This window comes from Osmerus eperlanus, chromosome 8 (assembly GCF_963692335.1).
Source record: "Osmerus eperlanus chromosome 8, fOsmEpe2.1, whole genome shotgun sequence".
Lineage (NCBI taxonomy): Eukaryota > Metazoa > Chordata > Actinopteri > Osmeriformes > Osmeridae > Osmerus > Osmerus eperlanus.
Genome location: NC_085025.1, coordinates 7580538 through 7607525, shown reverse-complemented (window position 1 = coordinate 7607525; position 26988 = coordinate 7580538). Strand labels below are relative to the sequence as shown.

The 26988-nt window shown below is 46.5% G+C and overlaps 3 protein-coding genes across 5 annotated transcripts; all 3 read right to left on the bottom strand.

Moving 5' to 3' along the window:
* Positions 1-455: 455 nt before the first annotated feature.
* Positions 456-11742, bottom strand: cd164 (CD164 molecule, sialomucin). 2 transcript variants are annotated; one of them, XM_062466986.1, is made up of 6 exons: positions 11483-11742; positions 10682-10750; positions 6919-7002; positions 6202-6318; positions 4788-4871; positions 456-4134 (listed from the first exon to the last, which is right to left on the bottom strand). In XM_062466986.1, exons 1-6 carry the CDS (start codon positions 11544-11546, stop codon positions 3968-3970), a joined length of 585 nt encoding a protein of 194 aa, XP_062322970.1. In that variant the 5' UTR covers positions 11547-11742; the 3' UTR covers positions 456-3967. The 2 variants fall into 2 exon arrangements, with proteins under 2 accessions (XP_062322970.1, XP_062322971.1); XM_062466987.1 differs by lacking the exon at positions 6202-6318 and having other exon boundaries at positions 4788-4873; positions 6918-7002; positions 11483-11741.
* A 285-nt stretch (positions 11743-12027) lies between these two features.
* Positions 12028-14420, bottom strand: ppil6 (peptidylprolyl isomerase (cyclophilin)-like 6). 2 transcript variants are annotated; one of them, XM_062466984.1, is made up of 8 exons: positions 14296-14420; positions 14035-14130; positions 13609-13797; positions 13267-13329; positions 12970-13117; positions 12616-12675; positions 12390-12525; positions 12028-12222 (listed from the first exon to the last, which is right to left on the bottom strand). In XM_062466984.1, exons 1-8 carry the CDS (start codon positions 14371-14373, stop codon positions 12111-12113), a joined length of 882 nt encoding a protein of 293 aa, XP_062322968.1. In that variant the 5' UTR covers positions 14374-14420; the 3' UTR covers positions 12028-12110. The 2 variants fall into 2 exon arrangements, with proteins under 2 accessions (XP_062322968.1, XP_062322969.1); XM_062466985.1 differs by lacking the exon at positions 14035-14130 and having other exon boundaries at positions 14296-14405.
* Positions 14421-14575: 155 nt separating this feature from the next.
* On the bottom strand, positions 14576-26851 carry ak9 (adenylate kinase 9). Its single transcript, XM_062468500.1, has 37 exons — positions 26717-26851; positions 26260-26396; positions 26103-26166; positions 25948-26000; positions 25766-25862; positions 25521-25633; positions 25173-25352; positions 24897-25016; positions 24645-24719; positions 24442-24543; positions 24167-24306; positions 23682-24004; positions 23376-23420; positions 23029-23162; positions 22765-22909; positions 22562-22667; positions 22362-22447; positions 22160-22225; positions 21681-21875; positions 21451-21578; positions 21061-21264; positions 20400-20705; positions 20038-20156; positions 19623-19842; positions 19290-19370; positions 18887-19096; positions 18470-18688; positions 18087-18300; positions 17740-17941; positions 17341-17487; positions 16923-17140; positions 16563-16759; positions 16209-16378; positions 15930-16028; positions 15544-15646; positions 15146-15260; positions 14576-14971 (listed from the first exon to the last, which is right to left on the bottom strand). The coding sequence occupies exons 2-37, from the start codon at positions 26380-26382 to the stop codon at positions 14760-14762; spliced, it is 5331 nt and encodes a 1776-aa protein (XP_062324484.1). The 5' UTR covers positions 26383-26396; positions 26717-26851; the 3' UTR covers positions 14576-14759.
* Positions 26852-26988: the final 137 nt, after the last annotated feature.

Sequence of the window (26988 nt, the reverse complement as noted above, 5' to 3'; positions counted from 1 at the left end):
GTTAATCTCTAGTTTGGTTTATCCACAAATCCAGTCCCAGTCACTGTTTAGCATATGACCATGACAAGCACTACCCTGTACTTGTTTTCTGGAATATCCTGTTTGTGTTAACAAGTAGATACTGAGGAAGAGGACCTCAGTGGAAAGTCATGGTTTGGAGCTCGGCTCCAAACCATGACTTGAGCCATGACTTGAACCATGACACCTCTCCAGCTAGATCCATCAACTCTCTTACAAGAGTGGGATTCAATGCCACGTAATCATAAACGTACAAATTGGCGGTATCTATTGCGTGTCAGCAAGGAACACACATTAAGCTGTTCAATGGAAACACAGATTTCCTGTCAGTCCAAAGTAAACACAAGCACTGCTCTGAAGACAAAATGAAAAGTGAATCATTACAATGTTACTACCTAAATAAAGAACTCAGTAAACACAGAAACAAAGACGACGTATAACATTATTACAACTTTATTGTTTTAACATCTTCAAACTAATTGCAAAACTAGAAAAAAAAACAAAAAAAACATCAACAAAATTCCAGAGAAAAGGGCCACATAAAACAAGCATAAAACATTAGCATAGTGAGATCTGTGGCATCGGCATATCTACATAACCTGTGTCTGTGTCCAAAACAAGGCTAGGAAATGATAGCAATCAGACGAGTAATGGGCTTTTATCAGACAGGACATGTCATGACTGTACTGTATATGTGCACATGGTGAGAGAGCAAGGCAAGGGAATTTAAAAGGCTTTTTAGACACCGTCAGTTTCACAGGTAAGGGACTAATGACAGAGCCGTAAAGATGCATCTACAGTCAAGAAAACACCAGATGTTGACAGGTGGATCTTGCTGGCACCAAGTGTTTAGAGACCGCTACGTTCCAGGCTAGGATGTAGAATCCACTCTGGGTAGGAATGCAGGTCGAGTCATCATGAAACGTTTGTTGCCAGTGTGTGACCAGTTAGGTAGCAACCCTATACTTCTGTGGCTCTTGTTAGGTCATTCCCCCAAAATGTAGTGTGGGATACTGAAATGGTGGTTGCAAGAATAAAAGAAAGACATTCAAAGCAGCTTTCAGTTACAGAAAACATCTACCGACTTCACTCTCAACAAGGGGTTCAGAAAGTGCCAAATCCCTTTGATATTTAGTGGATGTGATAACACCAGTCAACAAATAAAAACCCTTCGTATACATGTTCAACTGAGTAAGGCACTTTTCTTCAAGAGGTGCAAGGAGGGGTTGTGGCTTAACTCTCTGTAAGAGTGGGGAAAAAAGGAGTAATTGTACCTGTTGCTATGGACACTGGGGTTGTTTTGGGATGGCAACGCAGATAATGCTATCCACATCTTACCGCCGGGGCCGGAGGAATGCAGCAGTTAATTGGTTAAAAGTTGGGGTGGAAAGGAGGGAGAGCCCAAAGCAGTTATCCACCGCTGATGCGTTTAACCTATTCCTTCCCTTTGAAAGGAGGAGACGATGTTTATCGTTTGAGAATAGAAGCAGATGGCTCTGAGACAAATATAAACTGGTTCTTAAACTTTCCGGTGGCGGTGAGGGGGTGTTCTTTGGCACGTAGCCTAACAACATCAGGTGACTGGAGGTGGATCTTAAATAGGCGTGATGATGGTGATCCAGAGTCTGAGCCTGACGAAGGCCAAAGAAGACATGCACTTACTGGATGACTTGCACTTGAGCGCGTTCATAGTTATCATAACACAGAACAAAAATATCAAGGTCATTCGTTTTTAGTTTTTATCCTTCCATCATTTGGCAAATATTTCACAAAATTACGTGACAAGCATTTGTGTAATTGACTAGAATTTTGGCAGCAATATTAAAACAATAAGACAAGGCAAAGAATAGTACAATACAACAGCTTAGTCAGTGCAATGCACCATGTTTCAGACCAGGACTGCTGACTTTGGCTTCAAACCACATTACGGAGACATGTTCTGCTGTAGCATACTGGCTAATAGAGAAGTAAATCAAGTGGTTCTTTCACGTCTTCAGCCAAGAGAAAGAACATGCACCAACAGAAAACTAAATAATCCGCTAGAATTTCACGCATCTGACATGCAATATTAGAGAAAAGAAGGGAAAAAAAGAAGTCAGAACAAAGAAAAGGAAGAAGTCTCATCCCTGGCAAGCCACCACAAACCAATACTAACAAGAAATTCAAAGCAACCTGGAACTCTTCAACTTCAATACCATTCAACTTCAACACAATTGGATCTTCGAGGTAACAGAAGGCCAGAACAGGGCAGTTCTATGGACGATGAGGTGGGTAGGGGACAACATCTCACTGTTAGCAGCAAGCTAATCAAAACACTCGACTTGTAAGCCAAACCATGTTGATGTTCTGACAGATAACCATTGTTTTGTTGTTGCAATCCAGTCAGCCTGAGAGACTGAAAAACTCGCAAGGAGGCTACTGCCCATGGGGAAATAACACAAAAAGGGGAAGAAAATAGTGAATCCAGACACAATAATTTAAGAGCAGCTCTCCAAGTCTGAAACGGGGTGGGTCAATCCGATGTAAAACCACACAATGAAACTCACACTACTTCTCTGGGGGCCATGAAACACTATCTTTCATTCTCTCCAAAGGGGCGGTGGGCCTAACTTATAAATCAGTTTCCATTCATCAAGACCAAGTCTTCATTCAATAAAAGACTACTGTATCTTCAACTCTTCAGTAATAAAAGGCTATTCAGTCCAGCTGGGTAACTAGGGTTTCTCTCTGAGCTCCAATACCAATATCAGCACTGCGATACCGTCACCGTGTACATCTGCATCCACCAATGACAACGGCCTCAGCCAGGAGGAGGCGGAGCATCATCTTCATCCTATCCTATCACGGTCACTTTTACTTCACATTAAAGGCACTTTGCTGCTATCATTGTCCACACTGTTCTGATCTCTCTCCTCTTTCTCTTAGTGACACATGTAGAATTATACTTTTAAACTTAATCATTTAGACTTCTCTTTCATCTTGACCCCGCGAACCCATCGATCATGCCTGAACTTGGCTGATGCTGTGGTGACCTACTTCCTGTCGATGAGACAAGGGGGGGGGGGGGTTTGGGGGTGTTGGGTGTCAACATGGTTTATTGCTTTGAGCTACTCATTTGACAGTTGGCATGTGCTGTTGTCGCGTGCAGGTCAAGGGCCATTGCGATCCCTGGCAAGTCAACTGAGTCAAATGTACAACGGTGTGCCCAATGGAGAGTCTAACACAATCTGTTTATAGACTTCAACCAGAATAGAAGCCATGCTCCACCATCCACAGTCGCCTGTGAGAAACACACAGTAGTTGAGGACAGGGGTGGCGACAGTGACTCACACAAACAGTGTTTCCAAGACATTATCAGAAAAATTGCATGGACGTTTGGTTGGCACTCTGAACGCTGTGGCAACATTATGCACCCAACAGAAAGGTTGGCTTGATTTTATAGCCAACTGAAATGTTTCTGTAAGTGACAGGCGGGTGAAACATTCAAATAAATGAAGCTATGGGGTACAGGAGGGAGGGGGGTATAGCTGTAAATTAAGCTGTTTTCCTCCAGTCAGCACAAAGTAAAGAGAGTTTGACAGTATGACTAACCACATGATGGGGTAGGAGGAGGGAAGACAGCACGGGGGGGGGGGCAACATGATGTCATCTGTACTTGAATATGCCACTGTTGTGGTTTTTGTGACCAGTATGTAATCCATAACCCAGGTGCGTGTGAGTGCCTATCAGGATAGAAAAGTAGAGGAAGGTAGCAGGCCTCAAGCACAAACTAATACAGGTAGCTCAATGCCACAATGGCAATAGTGGTGAGGGTTTAAAGACAGATGACTTGGAAACACTGTTTGTTTGGGGTTGGGGAGAGATGCATGCTGGGTGGGTGTAGGGGGTTTATTAGGAGGCTCTAGATGGCACATGGGGGGGCTAGTCGAGGGGGGTCAGGTGCGCTGCTTCACAGGGTGTGGTAGTTGCGGTCCTTAGACTTGCAGAACTTGTAGATGAAGAAAATGACAGCCTGGAGGCCCAGGACCAGGACGATCCCCCCGATGAAGCTCGCCGCGTCGAACGTCGAGTCCTTATGTGGGCCAGAAGTGGGGGTCACTGGTGCTGCTGTGACATCTGGAGAAGGAAGATGCAGGTTATTCTATGGCCCAGTGATTGGAGCCTCTCACCAGGGGACAGCAGCACACATAGCAAAACACACACAGTAACATCACTTAGACAATGAGGGTCTTAAAGTAGGGGTCAGCTGGCTGAGCGGTTAGGGAGTCAGGCTATTAATCAGAAGGTTGTTGGTTCGATTCCCGGCTGTGCCAAATGACGTCGTGTCCTTGGGCAAGGCACTTCACCCTACATGCCTCGGGGAGAATGTCCCTGTACTTACTGTAAGTCGCTCTGGATAAGAGCGTCTGCTAAATGACTAAATGTAAAGTATCAAGATATCCAAAGCAATGTTCATATTGTGCATACAAGTACAGCTGATAATCAAAGACCAGAAGTGCACAGCTCTAACAGCATTGCAGTAGTTAGTGCCAAGGAACGCTCTGTATTTTAACCAGACATCTTAACTACAATATTATAGGACAGGACAGTGCAACAATACCATCATATCTCAAGTACAACTTTGTAAGCAATTACGGAAGGGCAGTCTGTTACAATACAGTCAGTGTTTCATTTGTGTGTCATCTAGAGACGATCCGGCCCAGTTGGAGTTCTGTATTGGCCTCTGCTTGTGTGATGTGCTGCCATTCTGTTCTAGTAGAGGTACTTACTGGAGGGTAGGGCCGTGGAGATGGGGATGGGGACGGTGGCGTTTGGGGCGGTGGTCGGAGCTGCCGTGGAGATGTTGGCAGCAGCTGGGGCCCAACAGAGGCACGTCCGGTCAAAGGTAAGGTCAGGTCACATTAGTTACATTACACCACCATCTTAGTTTCACTGACAAGACAACTCCATTTACTACACTCCATTTACTCCATTTACTACACTACAGTGTGTGTGTGTGTGTGTGTGTGTGTGTGTCAGGGATGGAAATTAGCACCCGCCACCAGCCAAATGCGGGTGATTTTGTGTTGTGGCGGGTAAACTCGCTTCACCTACCGGCCACGTGGCGGGTAAATATTTTTTTTTACACGGCTGTTCTTAATGCTGTAGAATGCCCCATTCACTTGAATGGGCCTTCCCAACGTTCTGCGGTCAATTATTTTTCGATACCAGACCGTTGCTATGTATAACTGACCGCTGTCAAGAGAAGTGGCCTTTTTGCCTCGGATTCAAGTCTTTCGTAGCACTCCGCAAGTAGTCCGGTAACTTTTCAACTCCAGCGTACTCCGTTGCTTAGCGACGTCAGCTGATTTGAAGCCTAAAGAATGTTCAACGTCTATGAAGTTCAACGTCTTTGGCGAACTATTTCTCTGCTGATCAACACTACGAATGGTAACATATAAATTGTAATAAGACACACTGTGTTAAGTTTTTTTGGGGGCAAGTAGCCGTGTAATAAGCGGGATAATGTATAGAACGCCGTTGTCATTATCGGGAAAATAAGCCCTTCAGAGCGAAGCTACACCCCGCTTCGCGTCGGGGTGCTGTCCCCTGTCGTGGAAGAAGAACGCTCAGGAAAGCACCTCTGAAACTTCAGAATCTGATTCTGATGAGCAGGAGTAAACTGTACTGGGAGTGGGGAGGGTGGAGGAATGTTAGTTTGTTGTTTAATCTGCCCTACTCATTTAATGAAATGTATATCAGTTCGTGGTTTGTGTATGTATAAATGAGAAAGTGTCAGTGTTTCATTGAGACTGAGATTAAATAAACTGCTTAAGTATTGTAGATCTTGTAGTATTAATTTTCACATGCAGTTACACATTGTCGGTTAAAAACAAGAAAGTGGCTGGTAAAAACATTGAGTGGCCGGTAGATTTTGAAATCCACCAGCCACAGTGGCCGGTGGACAAAAAAATGTCCATCCCTCGTGTGTGTGTGTGTCGGTACACAATGTCAGAGGCCTAAATAAAGTAAAGCAACGTTTAGCCAATGAACACACTGGGAGCTCAATGTTCCCCTTCAAGAAAGTCCTAAATACTAACCACTAATAGATGTTCCTGCAAACACAAAAAGGTACGCTCACCAAGAACCACAAGTAAAAGCAAAGGTCAAGGGTCAGGGGCAAAGCTTCAGTGCAGGACTCACCTGTGGTGGGAGCCACGGTGCTGCTGTTAGTGCTGTTGCCGGCCGGGGTGGGGCTAGGAGCAATAGTAGCAGGGGGGCTGGTTGCGAGGGCGGTCGGGGCAAGGGTAGGTTCAGGGACTGCAGAGGGGATTAACACCAGGACAGAGTGTGAGAAGGTGAGAGGACAGAAAACCACCACGTTAACAAGATGTAGGACTTGGGTTTCAAAAGTTCACTGGTCTAAACGCCTCCTTCCATCCTTCCCTCCTCCGAGGCCTCATGATGGATGGATGAGCGATTGTTTGACAAAATCGTTCACACCCTCCAAATTGTTGTGTTCCAATAACAGGATGAGGGAAGGTGGGAGGAGGAAAGGAGGGAGGGAGGGCATGGATAAGTTCAGGAAGGTAAGCATTTGAAGAACACTGACACACAAAGAAACAGGTGGCATCACAACATGAAGAGGCACATAAGATTAACATAAAAGGAAGTAGCATAGATTGGGAAGTCCCCAATTGCATTCTCTTGAAGTCCTTACTTCACCACATCCTTGAAGAGAGCTCTGATATACAGTAATACTGAGCAGGACATGGTCAAGTTTATAGTTGGTACCAAAGCATATCATATCAACGATTTCTCCAAGAAAAACTGTATAGAAAGATGCATTGTTTTGCATTTTTCTATGTGTCTGCTTCCAGACAGCCTGGACCTGCTGATGGTACTGGATGCTGTCCTTACCTGCACAGGTGGAGTTTAAGCACATCTCCGGGTTGCTGGTCGCATTCACACAGGAAACATTGCTGACACCGGGAGTATCTTTGACTGACCACGGGGCACAAACACAGAAGACATGTCAGCATATCTGGAAACAACGTCTCCACATGTGATCAGCACACAGCATGTGTTCACACAAGACCCCAATCAGGCCTGAGAGTGAGGACAGATCTGAGGTACGGGCATTGTGGTCTACGCTGAACATAAGAAAATCTATAAAAATGTCATATATTATATTATCTTTCCAGTATGTGTGTGTGTGTGTGTGCCCATGTTCGTGTCACTGCCATCAGACAATCTACCTCTGAAACTCCTGAGCCATACCCTGCATGTTCAGGGGGCTCCCTCTGTGGTTCCATTGCTGATAGGCTAACCCTGGCCTATGGCTGTGTAATGCGAGTGAGAGAGACAGAGAGAGAGCGAGAGACAGACAGAGAGAGAAAGAGGGAATGAAAGTTTGGGACTGAGAGAGAGAGACGTGTGGTTCAAGTGACGACTTAATCTAACCAAAAAATCTTGCCTCTCCAAAACACTCTCCCTTGGCAACTTGAGACTGACTGGTAGCCTGACTGCAAGTCATCCAGTTCTCCATTCAGGCCAACAAAGAGGGTAGCATTTACTGGTCACCACCTGAATACAGAGGCCATTCTCCTACAAGATTTGTAACTATTGCATTTTGTATGTTTCATTGTCCGTACATTATGAACGTTGCCGTCCACAACTCATGACCACACATTTTAACACCACCACAAGGGAACCTGAATCCAACTACGTGAAGAAATGGACAAAACACACTGCTGCCATCCTCCACTGGAACAAGTCAGTCTGATATTCTCTGCTTATCAGTGACAAAGACCTTCACATGGCCAATGACATGCTTGCTAGGCAACCGAGGACAGAGCACAGTCATCTTGGCCACTGAAGAAGTCTCCACCATGCAATATAATCAATCAATATAGGCCGGTCTCAAACCTAGGCCTTTACCTGGGGGTCTGCGGCCACCCAGCCAAGCAACAAGAGTGACCCTGAAGCTATCTGCTGTGTTGCGTGTCATACGTAGACTGTTTCCACTGGCAGGCTTACTGCCTTGGAGGCAGCGGTGAACAGTGAAAGTCGCTCTCACACACACACAGGCGTGAATGTGAACTCAGAAGCACGGGTTCACTGCTTGGGTTTGCAGAGCTACAGAGAGGACTGCAGGAAGCTTCCAGAACCAGACCATAGTCTGTCTGAGAAACTGCCTCAAGGCTGATAATCAATATGATATGGCTGTGTATCTTTTTCTACCCAGTGATTGGACACAAGTGTGTGTGTGTTTGTGTAGGTCTGCCACATTATAATACAGCCTCCAGAACTAAACGTGCTAGTGACGCCAAAGCTTTGTTCACATTAAATCCCTTGACCAGAGATAGATGTGGTAATAACAGTGGGGCCCAGGGCACTAGCTCATCTGACCCGCCTGTTCTTTACAACAGCACATCCACGGACAGCTCCCACACACCCAGCAGGAATCGTTACCTTTGGTTTTCAGACGTCTTGTTTGAGTTCATACCTCATCAGTGATCTCTTGTTTGGCTTGAGAGAGGCATTAGAGCTGGTCTATGACTTAATGTGTGGTGGAGATTGTAGGGAGCTGCTGGTCCCACTGGGGTTAGGGGCAGCATAGGGCGGCTGGGGTTAGGATCAGCATCGGGTGGCTGTGACTCGTTAGTTGTGGTGTGTGAATCAGTGGACTCTGAGCTGCAGTGATTGTGGGAAACCTGATAACACTGTTCTGGGAACCCACACCCGTCCTTAAGACAAATTTATGGTCAGTGACACACTTATAGTACAGCAAGTCTAAAGACCCAGATTGACATGGATCTCTACATCTTGTTGGTTCTGTCAAATTGTCACAAAGACAACATTTTCCAGCCAAACCACAGAGAGAGAGACTTGATATTTGAACCATTTATCAGGTGACCTATAAAAATGCAGCAATTGAACTTTGACCTGGAATGAGTCACCTGATTGCTGCAACGGTTGGCAGGCGAAAAACAGGAAATGTATAAAAATGTAATAATGAAACTTCTAAATCGAGCAAACCAGGAAACCATGATGAATACAACCTCTCAAGAGCAGCTTGCTTCACCAACAGAAGGCACACACAACACCTGTCCTGTATTTCAGCACTCTTCACCAGTGTCTCAACAGTCAGAAAGGCCCAACAATACAATGCTGGGGTTTTTCTTCCACGTCACCAGTTTAACTGGAAAACGATTGCTGGAACTATGGTAACACCTGGTCAGTCCTGTCGAACAGCTCAGAGCTGAAATAGGATCCAGTAAGGCCCAGTTCACATTGGGAGGCCAAGCAGGAGGAGGGCGTTGGACCTGGCTCACCCAGTCACTGACTACTGCTGGGGGAGGGGCCAATGCCAAGTTTCCTGTCAGGTTTCCTGTTTGTAGCATGGGTAACATGTAGGAAAGAGGTTCACACCTCAGGTTCTGTCATTTTGTGCGTTTAAAATCTCGATCTATTGACCATTTTAAATAATCTCCTCCCTTTTGGGTCCTTCATCCCTCTGTTCATTTTTTCGTTTGCGCTTTCTCCTTCTGAGGATATTGCCATCTTTCCTGTGATTCATCCTCTGGCTTCCTCTTCCGTCTCCTGCAGCTCTTTAGAAATAATTATCACCACATGACCACAGTGCCACAACAGCCACCTGTGTGTGTGTCTGTGTCTGTCTGTGTGCCTGTCCGTGTGTACAGTCACAATTTACGCCTGTCAAAGTACACACTTATCTTTGTTAAGCACCATAGTTTGACGTCATGCTCGTCTTTTCACAAGCCGTCTTGAGGTCTCCTCTGAATACACTACAAGACTCGCCTCCTCCAACATTTACTCAAGATAATCATACTATCCTCCCTCACGCAAACCTTCTTGCAACAAATCCAAGTCCAGTTCAGCCCAGTCGGTTATGAACTTCCACTTCAATCCCACAAGGAAACAACACACCTGCTCACCTGTCTGTTTCTGAGGCTGTAACCAGTTATGATCTTTGCCTGGCTACAGCCACCAATAAAAAATCGTCCGGCCTAACCTCTATTCAAAAGTCTGGTAACATTAATAGTCACCCATTTCAAAAAACTGATAAAGCATTGACCCACTAAGCTAGAAAAGTCCTTGTGACACTTGTTTCAAGAGGCAAACCAGAGAGGACCTGGTCAGTCATATGCAAACCTACAGCAATACTATTTAATATGAGAGTTACTCAGAGCTCTCAGCTCAATGACCATAGAGACTAAATGACAACCACAACTATAACTACATCTGCCTCCTGTGTACATTTCCTGAGTGTGGGCCACAGATTTAATTTATTCTAGTAGTAGATCAAGCAACATTACCATTATCATAACGAGATTACTGCATGGCAAAGTGCTCTGGTCCAAGGACCGCAAGATATTTAGCCTTCTTTGGGAAATGTCAGATGAAGTTAATTCGGCATTTTCATTCTAAACTAGACTACCTATTGTGACACTGTACAGGGAATAGTTTCCGAAGAATTTAGTGACTTGTGCAACCCTGTTCAAGTCCTCTTGACCAGCAGTCAACTATCTCCATCTTTTACTGGTAGGCTAAATATTTTAACTATTGAAGCTACTGACATAAGCTTCTATGTCTAAAGACAGAAGGGTTTACATATCCAACATTGTGATTGATGTAATCCCAGGTGTGAGATACTCACATGTGCAATTCATCCACTGACACCCAGCCAGGTTTCCACAGGCCTGGCAGTCCAAGTCAAGACATTGGTCTGAAAAAGACGGGATTCAAAATCATATTCTGAGGTTAAGAGAATTCACGGGTTTAAGTTAGTGATAAGGAAACCTTCAGTATCATGATTTTAAATGTTCTCCTGCTACACATTGGGCCTTTCATGTGGCTAGGAAGAACATTTGCTTACGATTGCAGCAAGATTACTGGCTTGACATTTGATTTTAGGGCGAGAGCTGTTTCTACAATAAATTAATGTGACGCAACTGAGAGGGAAGCAGCTAAGCTAGGTCTGCTGTTAAACCTTACATAATATAGCAGCCTTTCTAAAAAGAGAATGCGATAACTGTTCTTCATTTACAATCCACAAACTGTAGTTTACACTAAACGGGTAGCTAGTTATTTACTGGTGGTCATGTAGCCTACTAATACATTTAGATTTTTGTGGAAAACCATTGACTGTGCTAGCTAAGAGAATCAAGCCAGTGTTGGTAACTGATTGTTCAGAGTGACGAATAAGGAGGCTGTGCTGTTAGCCATTTATGTACTATATAACTAATTTGAAAACGTGAATAGGGTTGACAGCCTTCATACATAGTAGGAAACTATTTTAAAGCCTGCGTTCTTTTAATATGTTTACACCTGCATCAAAATTCAACACATACACACTTAAAATGTCAACAGACGCGTGTTAGCTAGCTAAATGTTAGTGCTAGCTCTTTTCGATGCAGAGAGCGCGAGGCAGATGGGCTTAGAGAGGTCGGAAACTTACCTGCGTCGGCAGCTGTTGTTGCACCAACCATAACTAGTGACACGAAGAAAAGTTTGAAATACATGTTGTTTGATCTATATTCCCTTATTGTTCAACCGGGATAGAATTGGATCGCGGGAGGGCGAGTGACTATTTTCTGTTGTTTACGGGGATTCTCGCGCTGTTACTGCTGCTAGCAAAATTGCTACTTCCTTCCACTAGACAGGTCATGTGGCAGTTTTTACTGCTTGCGGAGAGAAGATTGGGAGGAGTGTCGTGATGGGAAGCTCTCTTAAAGGTACGTGTGCAAGGAAATGGTTAGTCTTTAAAAGTTAGTTGATGGAACTATTGCTCGCTGTTGCACTTGCTGTCCTACACCAGGAAAGTGTAGCAAGGACAACAAACTCTTGACCCACATTTGTTGTGCATAGTGTAAATAAATGTTGTGCTGCTGTACTGAGTTTGTTTTTAATCAAAACACTGAAAACCACTACCAAAGGGTAGGGGTCTTATGTTATTTATGACATTGTAATAAGTATTCCTACACGGAAACAGCACAAACAAAATCAGTTGTGTTAACTTTATATAGGAAGGGAATAGGAAATTGCATGTTACAATGTTACATTGTTGGGTAAAAACCCCAAACAGGTCAAGGTTCAAACACTCCACAGTCGAGCACCTTACACTCCTGCTTTGGTCTCTCGTTGTAGGTTTGGACTTCCTCTAGTTTCTTCAGAACCTCTGTGCCTTCTATCACTTCACTGAAAAAAAGGAAACATTTTCAGCACAGTACATGTTTAGACCTCTGCTCTGTCACGGTCATTCAACTGTCATTCAGAAGAGGAAGAATGTTTTGATAAATAAAGACAAAAGAAAGAAACTGAAAATAAACAGATATTATCTCAAAGCCTTCCAATGAGTCACAAACCCAAAAGCCACATATTTCCTGTCCATCCAATTGGCCGGCTGCAGGGTTATGTAGAACTGGGAGCCGTTGCTATGGGGACCCTTGTTGGCCATCCCCAAGATGCCTCGTTTACTATGGGAGACCGCAAAACTCTCATCTAGAAGGAATAGAGTATGGGTTGGTTTACTGATATTCAAACACAAACATGTATGAGTGTGAGGTTTAACAAGGTTCATATCCTTTTTACCCTCAAATGTGGGTCCGTAGATCGACTCCCCACCAGTGCCTTTGGCTAATGGCAAAATATCTGTGAACAAAATATTTAATGATGTCATCACTCATAATCACCATGTGGAATGATGAATTTGAGAATTATACACATATAGTAGCTTATTACATTTTATGGCAGTGCCATTCTATCTCTGAACACTGAGTATACTGTACGGTTAACAACAAAAATAAAAAACACTATAAAATATTGATATAGAGTGGCTGTCGTCAGTTATACTAATATGTTAAATATATAGATACAAGTTTTTAATCTTAACCCTAACCCTAACAAAGTGCTAATAAATGTTATTTAAACAGAAAATAGCCATACCTCCCCCTTGTATCCAGCCATTGGGCACCACTCTGTGAAACAATGAACCCTTGTAGGTCAGCAAGAGATCATTATTTGACAAGCCTTCCTCACCAGTGCACAGAGCCTGGAAGTTTTTACACGTCTTTGGGCAGAGATCTGAGTACAACTAGAGAGAGTGAAGATCACTGTCGTAAAATATATTTTTTTTGCTAAGGATGCTTTCCCCCTCCCTTTCCCCTCCATTTAGTCTTATCTGAGCAGTGCAAATGAGAAATTAAAGCTGTATAAAGTGCAAAACAAGAAGAGTTGCCTCACTTCAAATAGTAACCTTCCAACTGCTTCCCCTCTGATGGTAATGTCTATGTAAACAAAGGTGTGCTGTGGAGAAAGAAGGGAGCAAAAAACAAACATATATTTATGATGTTCCCTAATGCAAACTGCGTCATGCAAAGCACCTAAATTACATTTGATACATTGTCTTTTTACACAAATTAATCCTGGCCTTTTCACTTCTATACTTATGGACTTAGTGGACCGTTAAATGGGAAATGACAACATACTGTTGTTTGACCGTAACAGTGAGTGGACAGAATTTGGTACTTGCAATGTCATATCAAACTGCTGTGTCTATGCTTGTATCTCATTCTATGGACTTGCCCCAGTGCCACGAAGGTGTTTGGAGTAGAAGTCCTCAGCGAGGGCCAGGTAGAGAGCATGTGGTCGAATGAAGGTAAAGTCCCACTCCTTCACAGCCCAGCCAGCCAGATCCTTCTCATCACCAAGGAGACCGTTGTTTACGAAACACATTAGGTGGCTGGAGTACTGCCATATTTCCCCCCTCAGTTCCTTGGTTTTGAAAGTGTTGAAGAATGTTTTTATTTTTCATTCAGAGGTTTATAATAAGAATGTTGTTGAATAATGCACTTTCAGCTGGAGGGGAGAGACAACACACTGTGTAGTACAGTGCTGTTTCGTTTGATTCCACTAGACATGCATTTCTAAAGGAAAATTATGTCATCTGAAACTGCACGTTTTTAAAGCATACATAGTACTCTTTCAATCAAAACTGATGAAAATACCCACCCTTTTCTTATTGCTTAGATATGCATGCCAGTCACATTCAAATAATGGCTGAATAGTTGGATCCAAGAAGGAGTTGGGAAACTTCAATTTCAGTCCCTGGGTTGAAAGAGAAACTTTAAGCAGCTCAATCAGCAGAAGACTAGTAGCTACAGTACATCATCTTTCCATGCATGCCATGAAAAGTTTTTCATATGCATTTTAGCTAGCTAGCTAACTACTTCAGTGTTGTCAACTTGCAGAACTTTAGAATGAAGTAGTTACCTCAGCAATGCCCTTAGCGATTTGAAAATTATGAACTTTCATCAAACCGACAATTTCTATATGTACTTTGGAAGTCATGATGGCTCGTCTTGACAAACTCCCTGGTGCCTGTGTCAGTAAACAAGACAGTCGTCTCCATGGTAACGATGCCTCGGGGTCGCACAGAAATGACGTTGTAGCGGTCCTCTCAATTTTTGTTACGCACGCTACCATAAAAGATTAGGCTTACATATTGATAATAAAGCACAAAATAAAACATGTCCACAATAGGTAGATGATAGGTATGTTTAATAAGTGCTTACAAAACTCTCACAACGTTCTCCAGAAAAAAATCCTAAATGTAACAAGGCACTTTTTTCACAGCAGTTTTAAAAGAGACATAGTTTCATGTATTTATTGAGACCACATGACAATGAAAGTAGGCTAGTCATGGACAGTGTGACTGCTGCATGAGCCTCGGAATACTATAGCACACCGGCAGCAGTCCCAGGTGAATCGCCAAATGCCAAGAACCTGTGCAGCTTGAACTCAAAGTCAATGGGCTGCTCCCTGGGGTCCTTGTACTCCCTGGTCATTGTAGACCCCAGGTAAGAGATCAGTTCGCAATTCTCCTCAAACGATGCTAGCTTCCTCTTGTACTTTTTACGGACATAGTCTGAGTTGTTGGGGTTGAAGGCTGAGGAGCAGAAGAAGAGTGTTGAAAAAGAGCAATGATGTCTGGAGAATCATGTGACTAAGTCAGACACAGATTCTAGTGATAATGATGACATGTGACCTCAGAACACTGTCTGACATAAGGCTGGCACAGTGTGTTAAATGTCCCAGAGGTATCTCTGTGTGCTCGTCATACCTTTCAAATAGAAGGCCAGATAGAGGAGAGACGACCTCTTCACACTGAGGAAAGGGAACTTGGGTTTGAGACACCCAACAGCAGTCAGGCCTTTGATGATTGCTCTAGCAACACCCTGATACAGAAAATATCTTCCATAAAACACTTCCATTCGGGTTCAGATCACAATAATAGCCACATACAGTATTGAACAAAAATCTCTGTAAACAGTGATTAAATCTGATCAATATAATATGTTGTAAAGGGCCCAATGGAATATATTTTCAAGGAGACGCTGACCTGGTAACACCCAGAATTCCTGGCGACGCCTTAGGTTGAATAATACATGTATATCCTATATTTAACCTAGGCGACTCCCCTGCAGCCAGGTGTGGCAGGTGTGTGAGAACCAGTCTCACCTGTTCTAGGTATCCCAGCATGGGGAGGGAGGTGAGATGCACAGGCTCACTCATGGGGGGCAGCTTATCAGGCAGCCTTTGGTCCCAGTAAGTATCAGGCATTCTGAAGGGAGCAGGATTGCAATGGTTGGTCATTGGTGTGACAAATGGGCTTGCATAAAGCCCTGATTTGATCCACCCAACCGTTGCACATGTTTGAATATATTTCATAGCAAGTCTTGATCCACCAAACCTTTGCACATGTTTGAATATATTTCATAGCAAGTCTTGATCCACCAAACCTTTGCACATGTTTGAATATATTTCATAGCAGCAGGTTATTTCATACATCATGTCAGGTCAGAGTCTGACACTGTAATAGTGGGTTGGGCTCCATGATCTCTGACCTTAGGAACTTTACTTGTTTCTCCTCAGTCTCAAAGATGTAGATCCGTTCCTGGTATGCAACAGCATGTTCCATGCTTCCACGGACCAGCGCCTCATACCTGTACGGAGTTCAGGCTCAGACCAGTACCCCAGTGGGTTGGTAGGCCAGAGTTTCCCATAAATCGATTTATTTTTTGCGCGACCCCCAAAAATTGACCACCACAAATGTATAAACATTTTTTTTTCTTTACTGTTTAAACATGGCAAAAAAAAATAAGTTTAAGTGGTGGAAAGCTTACCTCTGCCTCCCGTCCAGGAAGGAGACAGGGCAGTATCCCTTCATCTCCACCTGCTGGGGGAACCTGCCCTTCACCTGGGAGGGTGTCAGCTTCCTGGGCAGCATGCGGGGAGGGGGCAGAGGGTGAGGGCAGCCCGGGATCACAAACTGCTCTGGCATGGCCAGGAAGAGCTGTGGTGAAGTAGGATTAGAAGAAGGTAGGAGGAAGAGAATGAGTGTACATGTGTGTAAATTCATCATGTAGGCTGTGTTGAGAGGCTGTGCTTTGTACATTGTTTTGCGTGCAGCTTCTCAGATGTGACATTCTGCAACACACAGCTCACTATAGGACTGTTTTATCATGTGTGGGACCCACGTTTAAGTGCTCTTGTGAGCACATCTTGTAATAGTGTCCTCTGAATTCAGCGGCCAGCTCAAGGGATGTTATGTCGGAGCAGTCCACCAGATGGCGATGAAGGGCCAGGCTGACGGGGCAGTACTGGCTGAACTCCCCAAGACGAGACAGAAGCTCTTTGGGGGTGATGCACAGCCTGTCAATGCTGGCAGCCTGACCTGTAGGGGAACAGGGAGGTAGAGAGAGAGAGAGAGAGGTAGAGAGAGAGAAGACGCATATTAAGAGAGGTATAACAGGGAGGAAGATAGTGCAGACCATATTGAATCGACTCATTTGAGAACCATCCTAAAAGCGTTCCAGTGGTGTCGCTGTGTTTCCTACCGAGTTGTATGTTCTCCAGGTAGGTGTGGATGTGTGTCATGCTGATGCGGGTCTCCTCCAGGACTCTGTTCCACACCCACCACTTGCTGTTGTTCCCGTCCAGCACCAACCAGTTCTGGTAGTGCTGCTGGTAGTACTGCCTCACGGCCTCCACCTCCCTCTTGAAGCTCGAGTTGCGGATGGTCAGGATCTGGGGGCTGCCATGCGTCAGGTGGGGCCTGACACCACACAGAGGGATCAACGCTTAAACCAGGGACATCATGCAACTTTGCATCTGCAGCCCCATGGTCTGTCTGAGGGAATCTGTTGTCTGTTGCCAGTTCTCTGTTTTCATAGTACAGTTCAAGTACAGTACTAGTACCGGAATTGTAAAGTACAGTACAGTACTAATATTCATGTATTTCTAACCCCATCTGACCTGGTGGGTTTCATCTTGTCCCCCAGGGCTCTCTTGAGAACCTCCACTGTGTCTATCTGCAGCTCCACCACCCTCATGGGGATGATGCTGTGAGCCTCCATCAGGTCAGCCTGCCTGCGAGTCAAAGGGAAGCCGTCCAGCACATACCTGGAGTGGGGTTACCAGGGAAGGAGAGAGGGGGGGCATCTTTATGGTTAATACTTTCCAAGAAATGCATGCATCCATGCATATAGAAATGTCAGTAGACAATCCTACAAGAACACAACTCAGAATAACACCATACTATCTAGACTGAATGTGTCCGCCTACTGGCCTGCCTGCATGGCCACACATCTGCCTGTCTGCTTGCTTTGTCTGTCTGTCTGTCTGTCTGTCTGTCTGGCCTCCCTGGCATCTCACCCTCGGGTGCTGCACACCAGGCTCATGAGCGCCACCTCCAGGCACTGGATGGCCAGCTCGTCTGGCACGGTGAGGCCCTGTGAGAGGTAGCCGCGCATGTCGGCGGCCAGCTCCGTCTTGCCCTGGCTGCTCAGCACCATGCGCATCACGTCCCCGATCGACAGGCGCGCCAGCCCGTACTCACTGGCAAACATCCTCGCCACTGAGGAGAGACAGCGGAAGGCACGAGGCTCAGATTCACACTGGGTTTGTAGAGGTTGTTTTTGTATAGACCACAAGGACACTTTTTGCACTTATTCCTTATATTCCATGATATTGTTTCTACAAAACTATGAAAATACAGATACCTGTGGTTTTTCCAGACTTGGGGGGCCCTACTATGGCCAGTTTCACGGGCAGGGAGGAGTTGGGCTTGGGCTGCTTCAGGTATTTGATGGGGTTGACCATGAAGGTGTTGCGAGTCTCCTTGGAGGCGAAGAAGTAGATGAACTGGTGCAGGAGGACAGCGTAGGTGGTGTTAATGGGGCCCTGCATGGGCTGGATCAGGTCTCCCTCTGTGAACTGTGGGAGGACAGGAAGAGAACCTGCTGTCTGCTATCAGCTGCCACACAACACCACACACTGGGAGCAGCACAGAAACAAAGTTTAGACTTTAAATGGGGGCTAGCTAGGCAGACAGGCAGGCAGGCAGGGATACAAGGTTGGCCACACAGACGGACAGAGAACTGACCCTGACTGGGTCCCAGCAGCCATAGGCGGTGGGGTACTTGTAGGAGAAATGGATCAGCTTGCGGGCCAGGGAGTAGCTGAGGGGCTGGCACTTCAGGAACAGGGCTTCTCTGTTTGACAGCAGAGGCTGGACCTTCTGGAGCAGCTGGTAGCGTACAATCCTGGGCTTACGGCCGGCGCTGATAGTCTGTCTGGGAATCTGGTTCTCCATCAGCAAGTCCTGGAGAACACAGGCAGACAGGTGAACGTTTGTATCAGTGTGTTTATACAAGTGTGTGTATATTGGAGAGAGTATGTTTGTTTGTCTCTGTGTGTGTGTGTGTGTGTGTGTGTGTGTGTGTATGAGTGTGTGTGTGTGTATGAGTGTATTTGTACGAGTGTGTGTGTGTGGTAGTGTGTGTACAGTGTGTGTCTGTACCATAATCCGGTTCAGGTTGTTGTCGTCTGACTCGAAGCGTTCTCCTATCTCCACCTCCAGCCTCTCCGCGGCCGCCTCCTCCGTCTCCTCGTCATCCCCATCCTCGTCCTCCTCCGGGGGGAACTCCTCCAGCAGCATGGCCTCCACCTCATCCTCCATGTCTTCCCCCTCCTCCTCGAAATCCTCCGGGTCCTCGTCCTCATCCTCGATCTGCAGAGGCGGGCACAGGGTGCGGTCAGATCAGGGGTGCGGTCTGTGATACGCAGGCATACGGCACATACCCACCAGGATTTCCAGTGATAATGAGGTGTGGGACGGCACGGGGAGAAGGGGGCCTTTGGTAAACTGACTTGCTTCATACGCTGCTGAGTAATACAGACTACAGTGTTCAAGTGATCAAGGCTGGGGAGAGGGTCACCTTCATGGAGGGCTGTTTGGAGTGTTCTGCTACAAGCTCTGCTCTTCTCTTGGTGATGGCATCCTCCTGCAGAGAGAGAGAGAGAGAGAGAGAGAGAGAGAGAGAGAGAGAGAGAGAAATAGAAAGAAAGAAAAAAGAATAACAGTAAAAAAAAGGTGTGTGTACGACAACAATGGGACTGTTGAGTGAAAGAGAGCAGTAAGGACAACGAGGCAGCAGAATCAACGTCACTTGGTACCCATCCCTCAACTTCTCTCGCCCCCCTCTCTCTCTCTCTCTCATCCTGCCCTGTCCCGCAGGTGAAGTCGTCTTCCTCACCCGTATTTTGCGCCGAAGCTCTTTGACTTGTCTGAGCTGCTCCCTGTGCCGCCCGCGGCGTTCTCTCCACCTGGCGAGGCGGGGAGGGAGCAGGCGCCAGGCCACGTCCGCTGCCTCCACCGCCATGACCACGGCGGCGTCGGGGAACAGCTGCCGCTCCCCCATGAACTGGAACTCGTCGCTGTTGTGGGGGAAGCCCTCCAGGATGAACCCAGTAGACCTGGGGACGGGGTGGATGGAGGGAGGGATGGAGGACAGGAGGGAGGGAGGGAGGGAAGAAGAGAGGGAGGAGAGGGATTAAGTGAGAGAGGAAGGTGGAGAATGCTTTAGCAAGGATTCATATGTATCCTTATGTGTGTGTGTTGCACAGGTCCAGTGTGTAGGTGTAATGTACTTCTCCAGTGGGCAGACGTACTTGTAAGGCTCCTGGTCCCAGAACTGTGGCAGGACCATCTCCAGGATCTCTGCTGGCAGAGGGTCCCCATCAAACAGGTAAGACTTGATGGCCTCCTCTTCATCTGTCAGCACCACCTCCTGACAGCACCAGACAACAAACACACAAAGTAATATTTATGTATTTATCTATTATCCACAAAGCTTCCAGGAGGAGGGTGGTGGTAGGGGAGTTGGGGGTTAGAATATGCTAACATGTACACTTTTATGACACCATTATCTGAATTGAGCTGAATTTCCTGGTGAAATAATTCTACATAACCAGTCTATATATTCTTCTGAAGCACACTCTGTTGAGAAGATATGAAATGTGTCATCACACGCCTCTCCAGCAGGTTCCTCGTGGGGGACGCCCTTCCTGTCAGAGGTGTCTGTGTCCTCCTCGTCCTCAGAGGGGGGCGCCCGGCCCTCGGCCTGCTCCAGGAGGCCCGCCAGCTCCTCGGGGGGCTCCTCGGGGGGCTCCACCTCGTCAGAGTAGGGCACGCGGGTCTGCGTCTTGGCCAGGATCATCTCTTGGAGACGTTCCCGGAACTGGATGTAGAAGATGCCCAGCTTCTCTGCCAGCCACTTGCCATGGGTGGTCTTCCCTGACCCCCTGGTTCCTAGAAGGAAGATCCTCAGAGCTGGAGGCTGGTGAAGGGGAGAGTGGACAATGGACTTGCCTGTGAAGTAACTACGGTGATGGTTAGGAAACACAAAGATACAAATTGTGCCAATGCTTGAGAGAGAGAGAGAGAGAGAGAGAGAGAGAGAGAGAGAGAGAGAGAGAGAGAGAGAGAGAGAGAAAGAGAGAGGTGGGAGGTGTTAAGAGAGGCAACTCATTATCTTGTCACCGCCTCATATCCTCACTGCTATTGCAACAACTGCCTATATTTCTCTTTTCTGTAGGTCTTTCTTAGATTGTTTTCATCATCCTCTACTCCTTCCCGGTAATCCCTTAACCCCCTCCCTCCCTTCTTCCCCCTCTCTGCACCCCCACCTGTACCTGGAGTAGGTGAGTGCGGGCAACGTATTCCTCTGGACGGTTGAGGAAGCGGTCTCGGGTCTCAGGGCTGGTGAAGTAGAAGATCTTCTCCCGGTACCTGGCAGCGTTTTCATCTGGACAGGGCACCAGCACGCCCCTCTCCTTCAAGGCCACGGGGCAGAAGTTCCGGGTGTCCCCCATCACTCTCTTAGACGCGGCATCTTCCTGGGACAGGCCACCCCGGGGCGAGAAGAGAGGGGAGGAGAAGGGACAGGAAGAAGAGGAGTGATGTCATCAACGTGGAACTGAAATCTGTATGGAACTGACTGGTTTTAAACAGTCCAATATCATTCCTGTTGTGGCTGTATATAGTTTAAATGCATGTTGTTCTGTTGTGAGAGGCTGACAAACTTCAGTCTCCTGGTCCTGCTCCTCCTCAACTTTCTCCATCTTCTCCAGGTCAGCCAGGGCCTGGATGACCTCCTCCTCCTCATCCAGGTCGACCCCAGACAGCTCCCAGCCCACGTACCTGAAAGGCTCTGGGGAACACACACAGACACTATGCTGAAAAATGCATCTCTCACGCTCCCAGGCTCATCACTCTTCCTCAACAACACACACACACACATCCCTACACTCACTCTCCATCTGGAGGACCATTTCATTGAGCAGCTCCTCTGGGCTCTTGCCAGCGATCTCCAGTACAGAGTAAACCCCTGTGATAGACGTTTCCATACCCTCCCAGTCCATCACAAACAGCTTCAGCTGCTGCTTGAAGCCATCCATCTCTGGGCCATCAGGGTAGCCCCTCTCCAAAACTGCAGGTAGACTCACCACTAGGGCGAGAGAGAGAAGTGGGGGTGAGGGAGAGGCGGGGGGGGGGGGGGGGAGAGGAGACAGAGGCAGAGGGAAGAGAGAGGCCAAAAACATTGAGAGGTGGGGAGAAGAAGAGAGGTAGGGAGGAGAGATGGGAGGGAAGAGAGAGGTGGGGAGAAGATTGGGGTGGTGGTGATGGGGTAGACTAATGTCAAGTAAGGGGTGAGGCAGATAGAAACTCAGAGTTGAATGTTGGAGGTTGAGACTGAGGGGGATGAAGATATGCGTGCCAATGTGTCTTCACCTTCCTCTTTGATGCTGACAGTGCGAGGGCCTGTCTCTGTGTGATCAGAATCTGGTTTGGCTGCGCCTTATAAAAATACACACAACATCCTCATTCAGCTGGAGTAGAACACACTGAGAAGACAAACTAGGTTCTTACACTCAAGCCAATCCTGAGAGAACCTGAGCCAAAACCAAGCAGTTTGATTCAAGTGTGGCGTTACCCTCAACTTCCTCTTCCACCACAGCAAGCTTGGCCTGGGCATCCACAGCCTTAGGCTCCACCCCTGCCTCAATCTGCTGTCTGCGTCTGAACACCACAGGAAACACAGGAGGAGACTGAAACTGGCTCCGCTGTGTGGCCATATTGGCTCAGCAGAGGCGAAATGGTGCCTTAGCTAGCTACCATTTTGGTTCTACTCACAAAGCATCACTGGCTCTCTCGTTCTCCTCCCGTTGGAGCCTGAGAATGACAGCCTGGTGCACCTCCTCCTTGTTCCGCTCGTACAGCCTCGTCAGAACTGTCTTACCTGGGACAAAACCACTCTGGGTAAGCTCTCACATAAACCAAGCAGCACTTTCTCTGAAGTTTACACAAATATTTTCTCCTGCCGGTTTTACCCTCACCGTCGTTGTCCTTCAGGCAGAAAAGAATGTCGGGCATGATCCCTGCGTGGACTTCCTGTATGGTGGCCAACTGAGCCCTGTTCCTTGGAAAGTTGTCCAGCACCCAGCCTCTCTTGATCTCTGAACTGGCATCTGCTGCTTCAATCTGGAATAAACATCAATGACATTACATCAACTATTTTTTTCTCTCAAACTAATTTGGTGTTCCCAAGGCGTTCTAAGAGTTCCAACCGGTTATCAAGGGAAAGCTTTTATCAGAAGTACCTGTCTAATGCGCTTCTCTAGAACCTCAGCATACAGGTCGAGAGAGGGTGTGGCTGTATTTTGCTCCATCCCTCTCAGTGCCTCCTCCACGATGGCCTTCACCTCCGGATGGTTAGCTGTCACCAGTGGCATTTCTGCATCCAGGCAACAGCACACTCATGGTGAATAACGGTAAACTAAAGGATTCTATGACACTACCGCGACAGAAGTTTGTACTGAAGTGTTTGTGAAGCGAACTCTCCGAATCTATGGAGTGGGTGGTCATCTCTGTTAGATGGCATAAGAGATCAAATGGCATGACAGAATGACTAGTCAGATTTGAGGTGGAGAGACTGACGGATACTCACCTGAATCCTCAGGCGCCGTCTCGCTAATGACGGGACTCACTTCCACTAAGAGGGAAAACAGGCATGTTTACCTTCACCACTTGTTTACATCTTCTTTACGTCTTCCTCTACCTTCCACCATCAAGATGGCGTCATTCTCATTATGCTCATACTCATCGTTGTTAATATCATACATCATCGCTACTGCCGCCACCATCATCATCATCTTTGTAATCATGATCGTCACCTTCATCAGTGTCATCATCCTCACCCTCCCTATGATCATCATCCTCATCCCCACCACCATCATCCTCAGTACCAACTCACTCTGGCCATTGGTAGCATTCATCTCCATTTTGGCTCTGATCTTCTCTATGGCCTGCTGGGTTACATCTTGTCTGACCTTCTCATGCATTTCCTGTCTGAGCTTGGTTACAACAGGCTCCGTCAGGGCCTCCAGGTCCAACAGCTCTGCTCCATAGTTCTGGGCCAGCAGGGCGCACAGCGTGCTCTTCCCCGAGCACGGGGGCCCGATCACAGACACCTTGCAGGGTGGCCTGGGCATGGGTGGCAGGAGGTACTGCCGGGGGTTGGTCATGAACTTGTCCAATGCCTCCTTGGAAGCCATGATGTAGATTTTATCCAGGAAGCTTCCAGTGGGGGAGGTTGGTGGTGGGGGAGATAGTTTGGTTGGGGGTTAGAATGTGCAAAGACATATACTTTTATTACACTATTATATACACACACATGGATGTGAGCACACACACACATATCGTAAATGCTTTTTTTGAATGCACACACACTCCACTCACCCCACAGAGAACTCTGGCTTGCCCTTGATGATATTGCCCTCCTTCAGTGCCACAGGGCAGGCTCTGCACCAGCGGCTCCTCCTCCACCTGAACCCAGGGGCCACCGTCTTGCAGGAGGCCAGAGTCCGCAACAACTCCTCCTGAGGGAGGAAGTCACAAGCCAGTGGTCAGGGTTCACAAGTGAAGGTCCAAGTCAGAGCTGAGCACAGCCTTTCAGGACTTGACAACGTCCTATAACCCCGGGCCGACATGACTGTTTCAGAGGTGTGTCTGACCGTGTCAATCTCATCGGGCAGCTCCTCCTCCTCCAGCTGGAGCAGGCGAATGGGAACAGCCGCCGACCTCACCGCCATGGACTCCAGACGGGACAGCACAGACTAGGCGAGAGCCCCACAGAACAGCTGATGAAACCTTGGCTAACAGTATTAAGACTTCCACTATGAAAGCTTCCCTTCCTTGGTAAACCAAATAGTCTCACCGTAAAGAGCTCTTCTGTGGTTTTATTTCCATCCAGCTCAAACAGGTAGAGGGGGTTATGGTCTGCCATGTAGTCCTGCCAACAGACAGACAGCAGGGTAGACATTGTGATAACAACACTTACCCTTTGTGGTGTCATGTTGAATGTCTTTGGTCAAGAACCTAGAAGATGGTTATGCGTCGATCAAGTGAATAATATGCGTTGAAGTGAATCAAGCAGATAATGGTGTGTGTGTGGTCCTACTGATCTGACCTCCAAGGGTCTAAGCATGGTGTCCTTGTACAGCAGGATTCTTTGGTGAGCGTTTTTTGGAAAGTATTCTGGTGTCCGCACCAACTTAATGATCATTTCCTTCTGAAGTTCCCGCTCCACCTTGCCAAAGGAACAAATAAAAACATACAAAACAGATTAACCACATTAAGGTGAATCTTTGCAGCACTTCAGGTCAATGGCATGGGTTGGATGTACAAACTCAAAGAACTGCATATACATTTTGAATATGAATGAGCCACAATCATCTCCTCTCACCTCCTCCTCTACCTCCTCCAGCGGCTCCTCTTCCTCCTCCCCCTCCTCCTCCTCAGCATCACTCCTCTTCTTGGTGGTTTCCTTCTTGACCAGGTCCCACTGCTCTCTCAGGAACACCCGGCCTGTCTCTGGGTGCTGCCTCTGGCCAGTCTGCCGGCGGATCAAGTCTCTGTCTGGACACTGGGGCCGGTGGGCGGGGGGGTAGACGCACAGCAGACCAGTAAGCATTACCTTACCGCCACACACAGTAAGCACGAATATATGTTGAATACAGTATCGTGATTGATTACTCCATTTCCTTCATCTTTTCTAGATGCAGGGACAGAAGGAGACAGGAAGTGAGGTAACCTTGATGTTGATGATGAAATCAGGGGTCAGCTTCAGGTTCTTTATAAGCTCAATCTGATCCTGGATCTTCAGGTACTCCTCTGACAAGGAGGGCAGACAGCTCAGCACGTAGCCTGAGAAGCAACAGAGCCACATTACGGCCACCGCACACTTGACCTACAGTATCTCAGGACTTGTATACACTCTTGTCAACGTGTGTGTGTGTGTGTGTGTGTGTGCAGTGGGGTAGGGTGAGCTGACATTACCGTAGTGCTTGACCTCTTGCGATTTGAGTCTGTCAAGAATTAACTGAAACATCATATCCTCTGGAATACTCTTCCCCTCGTTCAGAATATTCATGAGCTGAAACATGAGCCGTCATCAGGAAACATCAGGGACTGTAAATCTGCAGAGAATCTGCCTTGGCCTGAACAGAGACACTGCTCACCTCTATGCCTTTCTCTGTACGATCCTGGATGTGTAAATTCAGTAGTTCTGTGTCTGAAATGGTATACACATATTTTTAGAAGAGATGTGTGTCTCAAAATACTTTCAGTGTTGAAGGGAAAATAGTATGAAAAACAAAGTGAATTAAGTATTTACCATCAACCAAGATACACTTCCAGGACTGAGACAGTTTTCTGGCAAGAGTAGATTTGCCAACCCCCTTGGAACAAGATTTCAAAAATAGATTTGTTACGTGGGTGTTTCTGAAAGGACTCGATTCAGTTTCTTTGTGTGTGTCAACTATGTATCTCACCGGCTTCCCAATAATGATGAAGCAAGTGGGTTTGGCAAGGAGAAGTGCCCTCTCAGCTTCATCCTCTATCAAGTTGTCCACATAACCATCCATGATGGTTTTAGGCAGGTCAGTAGACGACATTCACCTTGCAGCTCCTATAGTATAGGTGTAGAGCTAACTTACTGTAGCTTCAATTAATATCGATTAATACATTGTATCAGTACAACCCCGATACAATTGATTTAACGATAAGTTTATGATACAAACCAAAAACAAGTGGCTAGCTAGTTAAGTATATGGCTAGCTGAACTAAAGCGATAGACTGGATAGTACTAGCTAACTGCGCAAATTAGCTTGCTGTGTCTGTCTGGGACTTTTCTCATACAGTACAGTATACGTCTAGCCTAGCTGGTACGTACTAGAGTACAGTACCAGTACACACCTAGCATACTAGTTTTCATTGAAGATCACTCACCACCAATTAATTTTTACCACACAAATGTCGCTGTTCTAAATATCAGCTAGATAAACTAGCTAGTTATATTTGCTTTCATAATTTGCTGTTTATTATGTGTTATTCCTTCAAGTTACAGTAGCTAGCTCTATCCCTCTCTGAAAACGGTGTTGTCTGGTAACTATAGTAACCGGATTCAATGTGTTGGTACAATAAGCAAGTGGAAAGAACAACATCACAGAGAAACGTAAAACTAAACTAAAAGCAAGCGCTCCTTTACGTTTCTATAGGTT

Coding starts and splice junctions, on each gene's coding strand:
- ak9 (XM_062468500.1), bottom strand. CDS start 26,382: ATGTCGTCTACTGACCTGCCTAAAACCATCATGGATGGTTATGTGGAC. Junction 24,307..24,441: donor TGCCCGATGAGATTGACACG/GTCAGACACACC, acceptor TTCCTCCCTCAG/GAGGAGTTGTTGCGGACTCT. Junction 16,760..16,922: donor CCTGGAGAACATACAACTCG/GTAGGAAACACA, acceptor GTTCCCCTACAG/GTCAGGCTGCCAGCATTGAC.
- ppil6 (XM_062466984.1), bottom strand. CDS start 14,373: ATGACTTCCAAAGTACATATAGAAATTGTCGGTTTGATGAAAGTTCAT. Junction 13,118..13,266: donor TTGGAAGGTTACTATTTGAA/GTGAGGCAACTC, acceptor CACTCTCTCTAG/TTGTACTCAGATCTCTGCCC. Junction 12,223..12,389: donor AGGAAATATGTGGCTTTTGG/GTTTGTGACTCA, acceptor CCTTTTTTTCAG/TGAAGTGATAGAAGGCACAG.
- cd164 (XM_062466986.1), bottom strand. CDS start 11,546: ATGTATTTCAAACTTTTCTTCGTGTCACTAGTTATGGTTGGTGCAACA. Junction 10,751..11,482: donor AACAACAGCTGCCGACGCAG/GTAAGTTTCCGA, acceptor CGTCTTTTTCAG/ACCAATGTCTTGACTTGGAC. Junction 4,135..4,787: donor CTCCACGGCCCTACCCTCCA/GTAAGTACCTCT, acceptor TTCCTTCTCCAG/ATGTCACAGCAGCACCAGTG.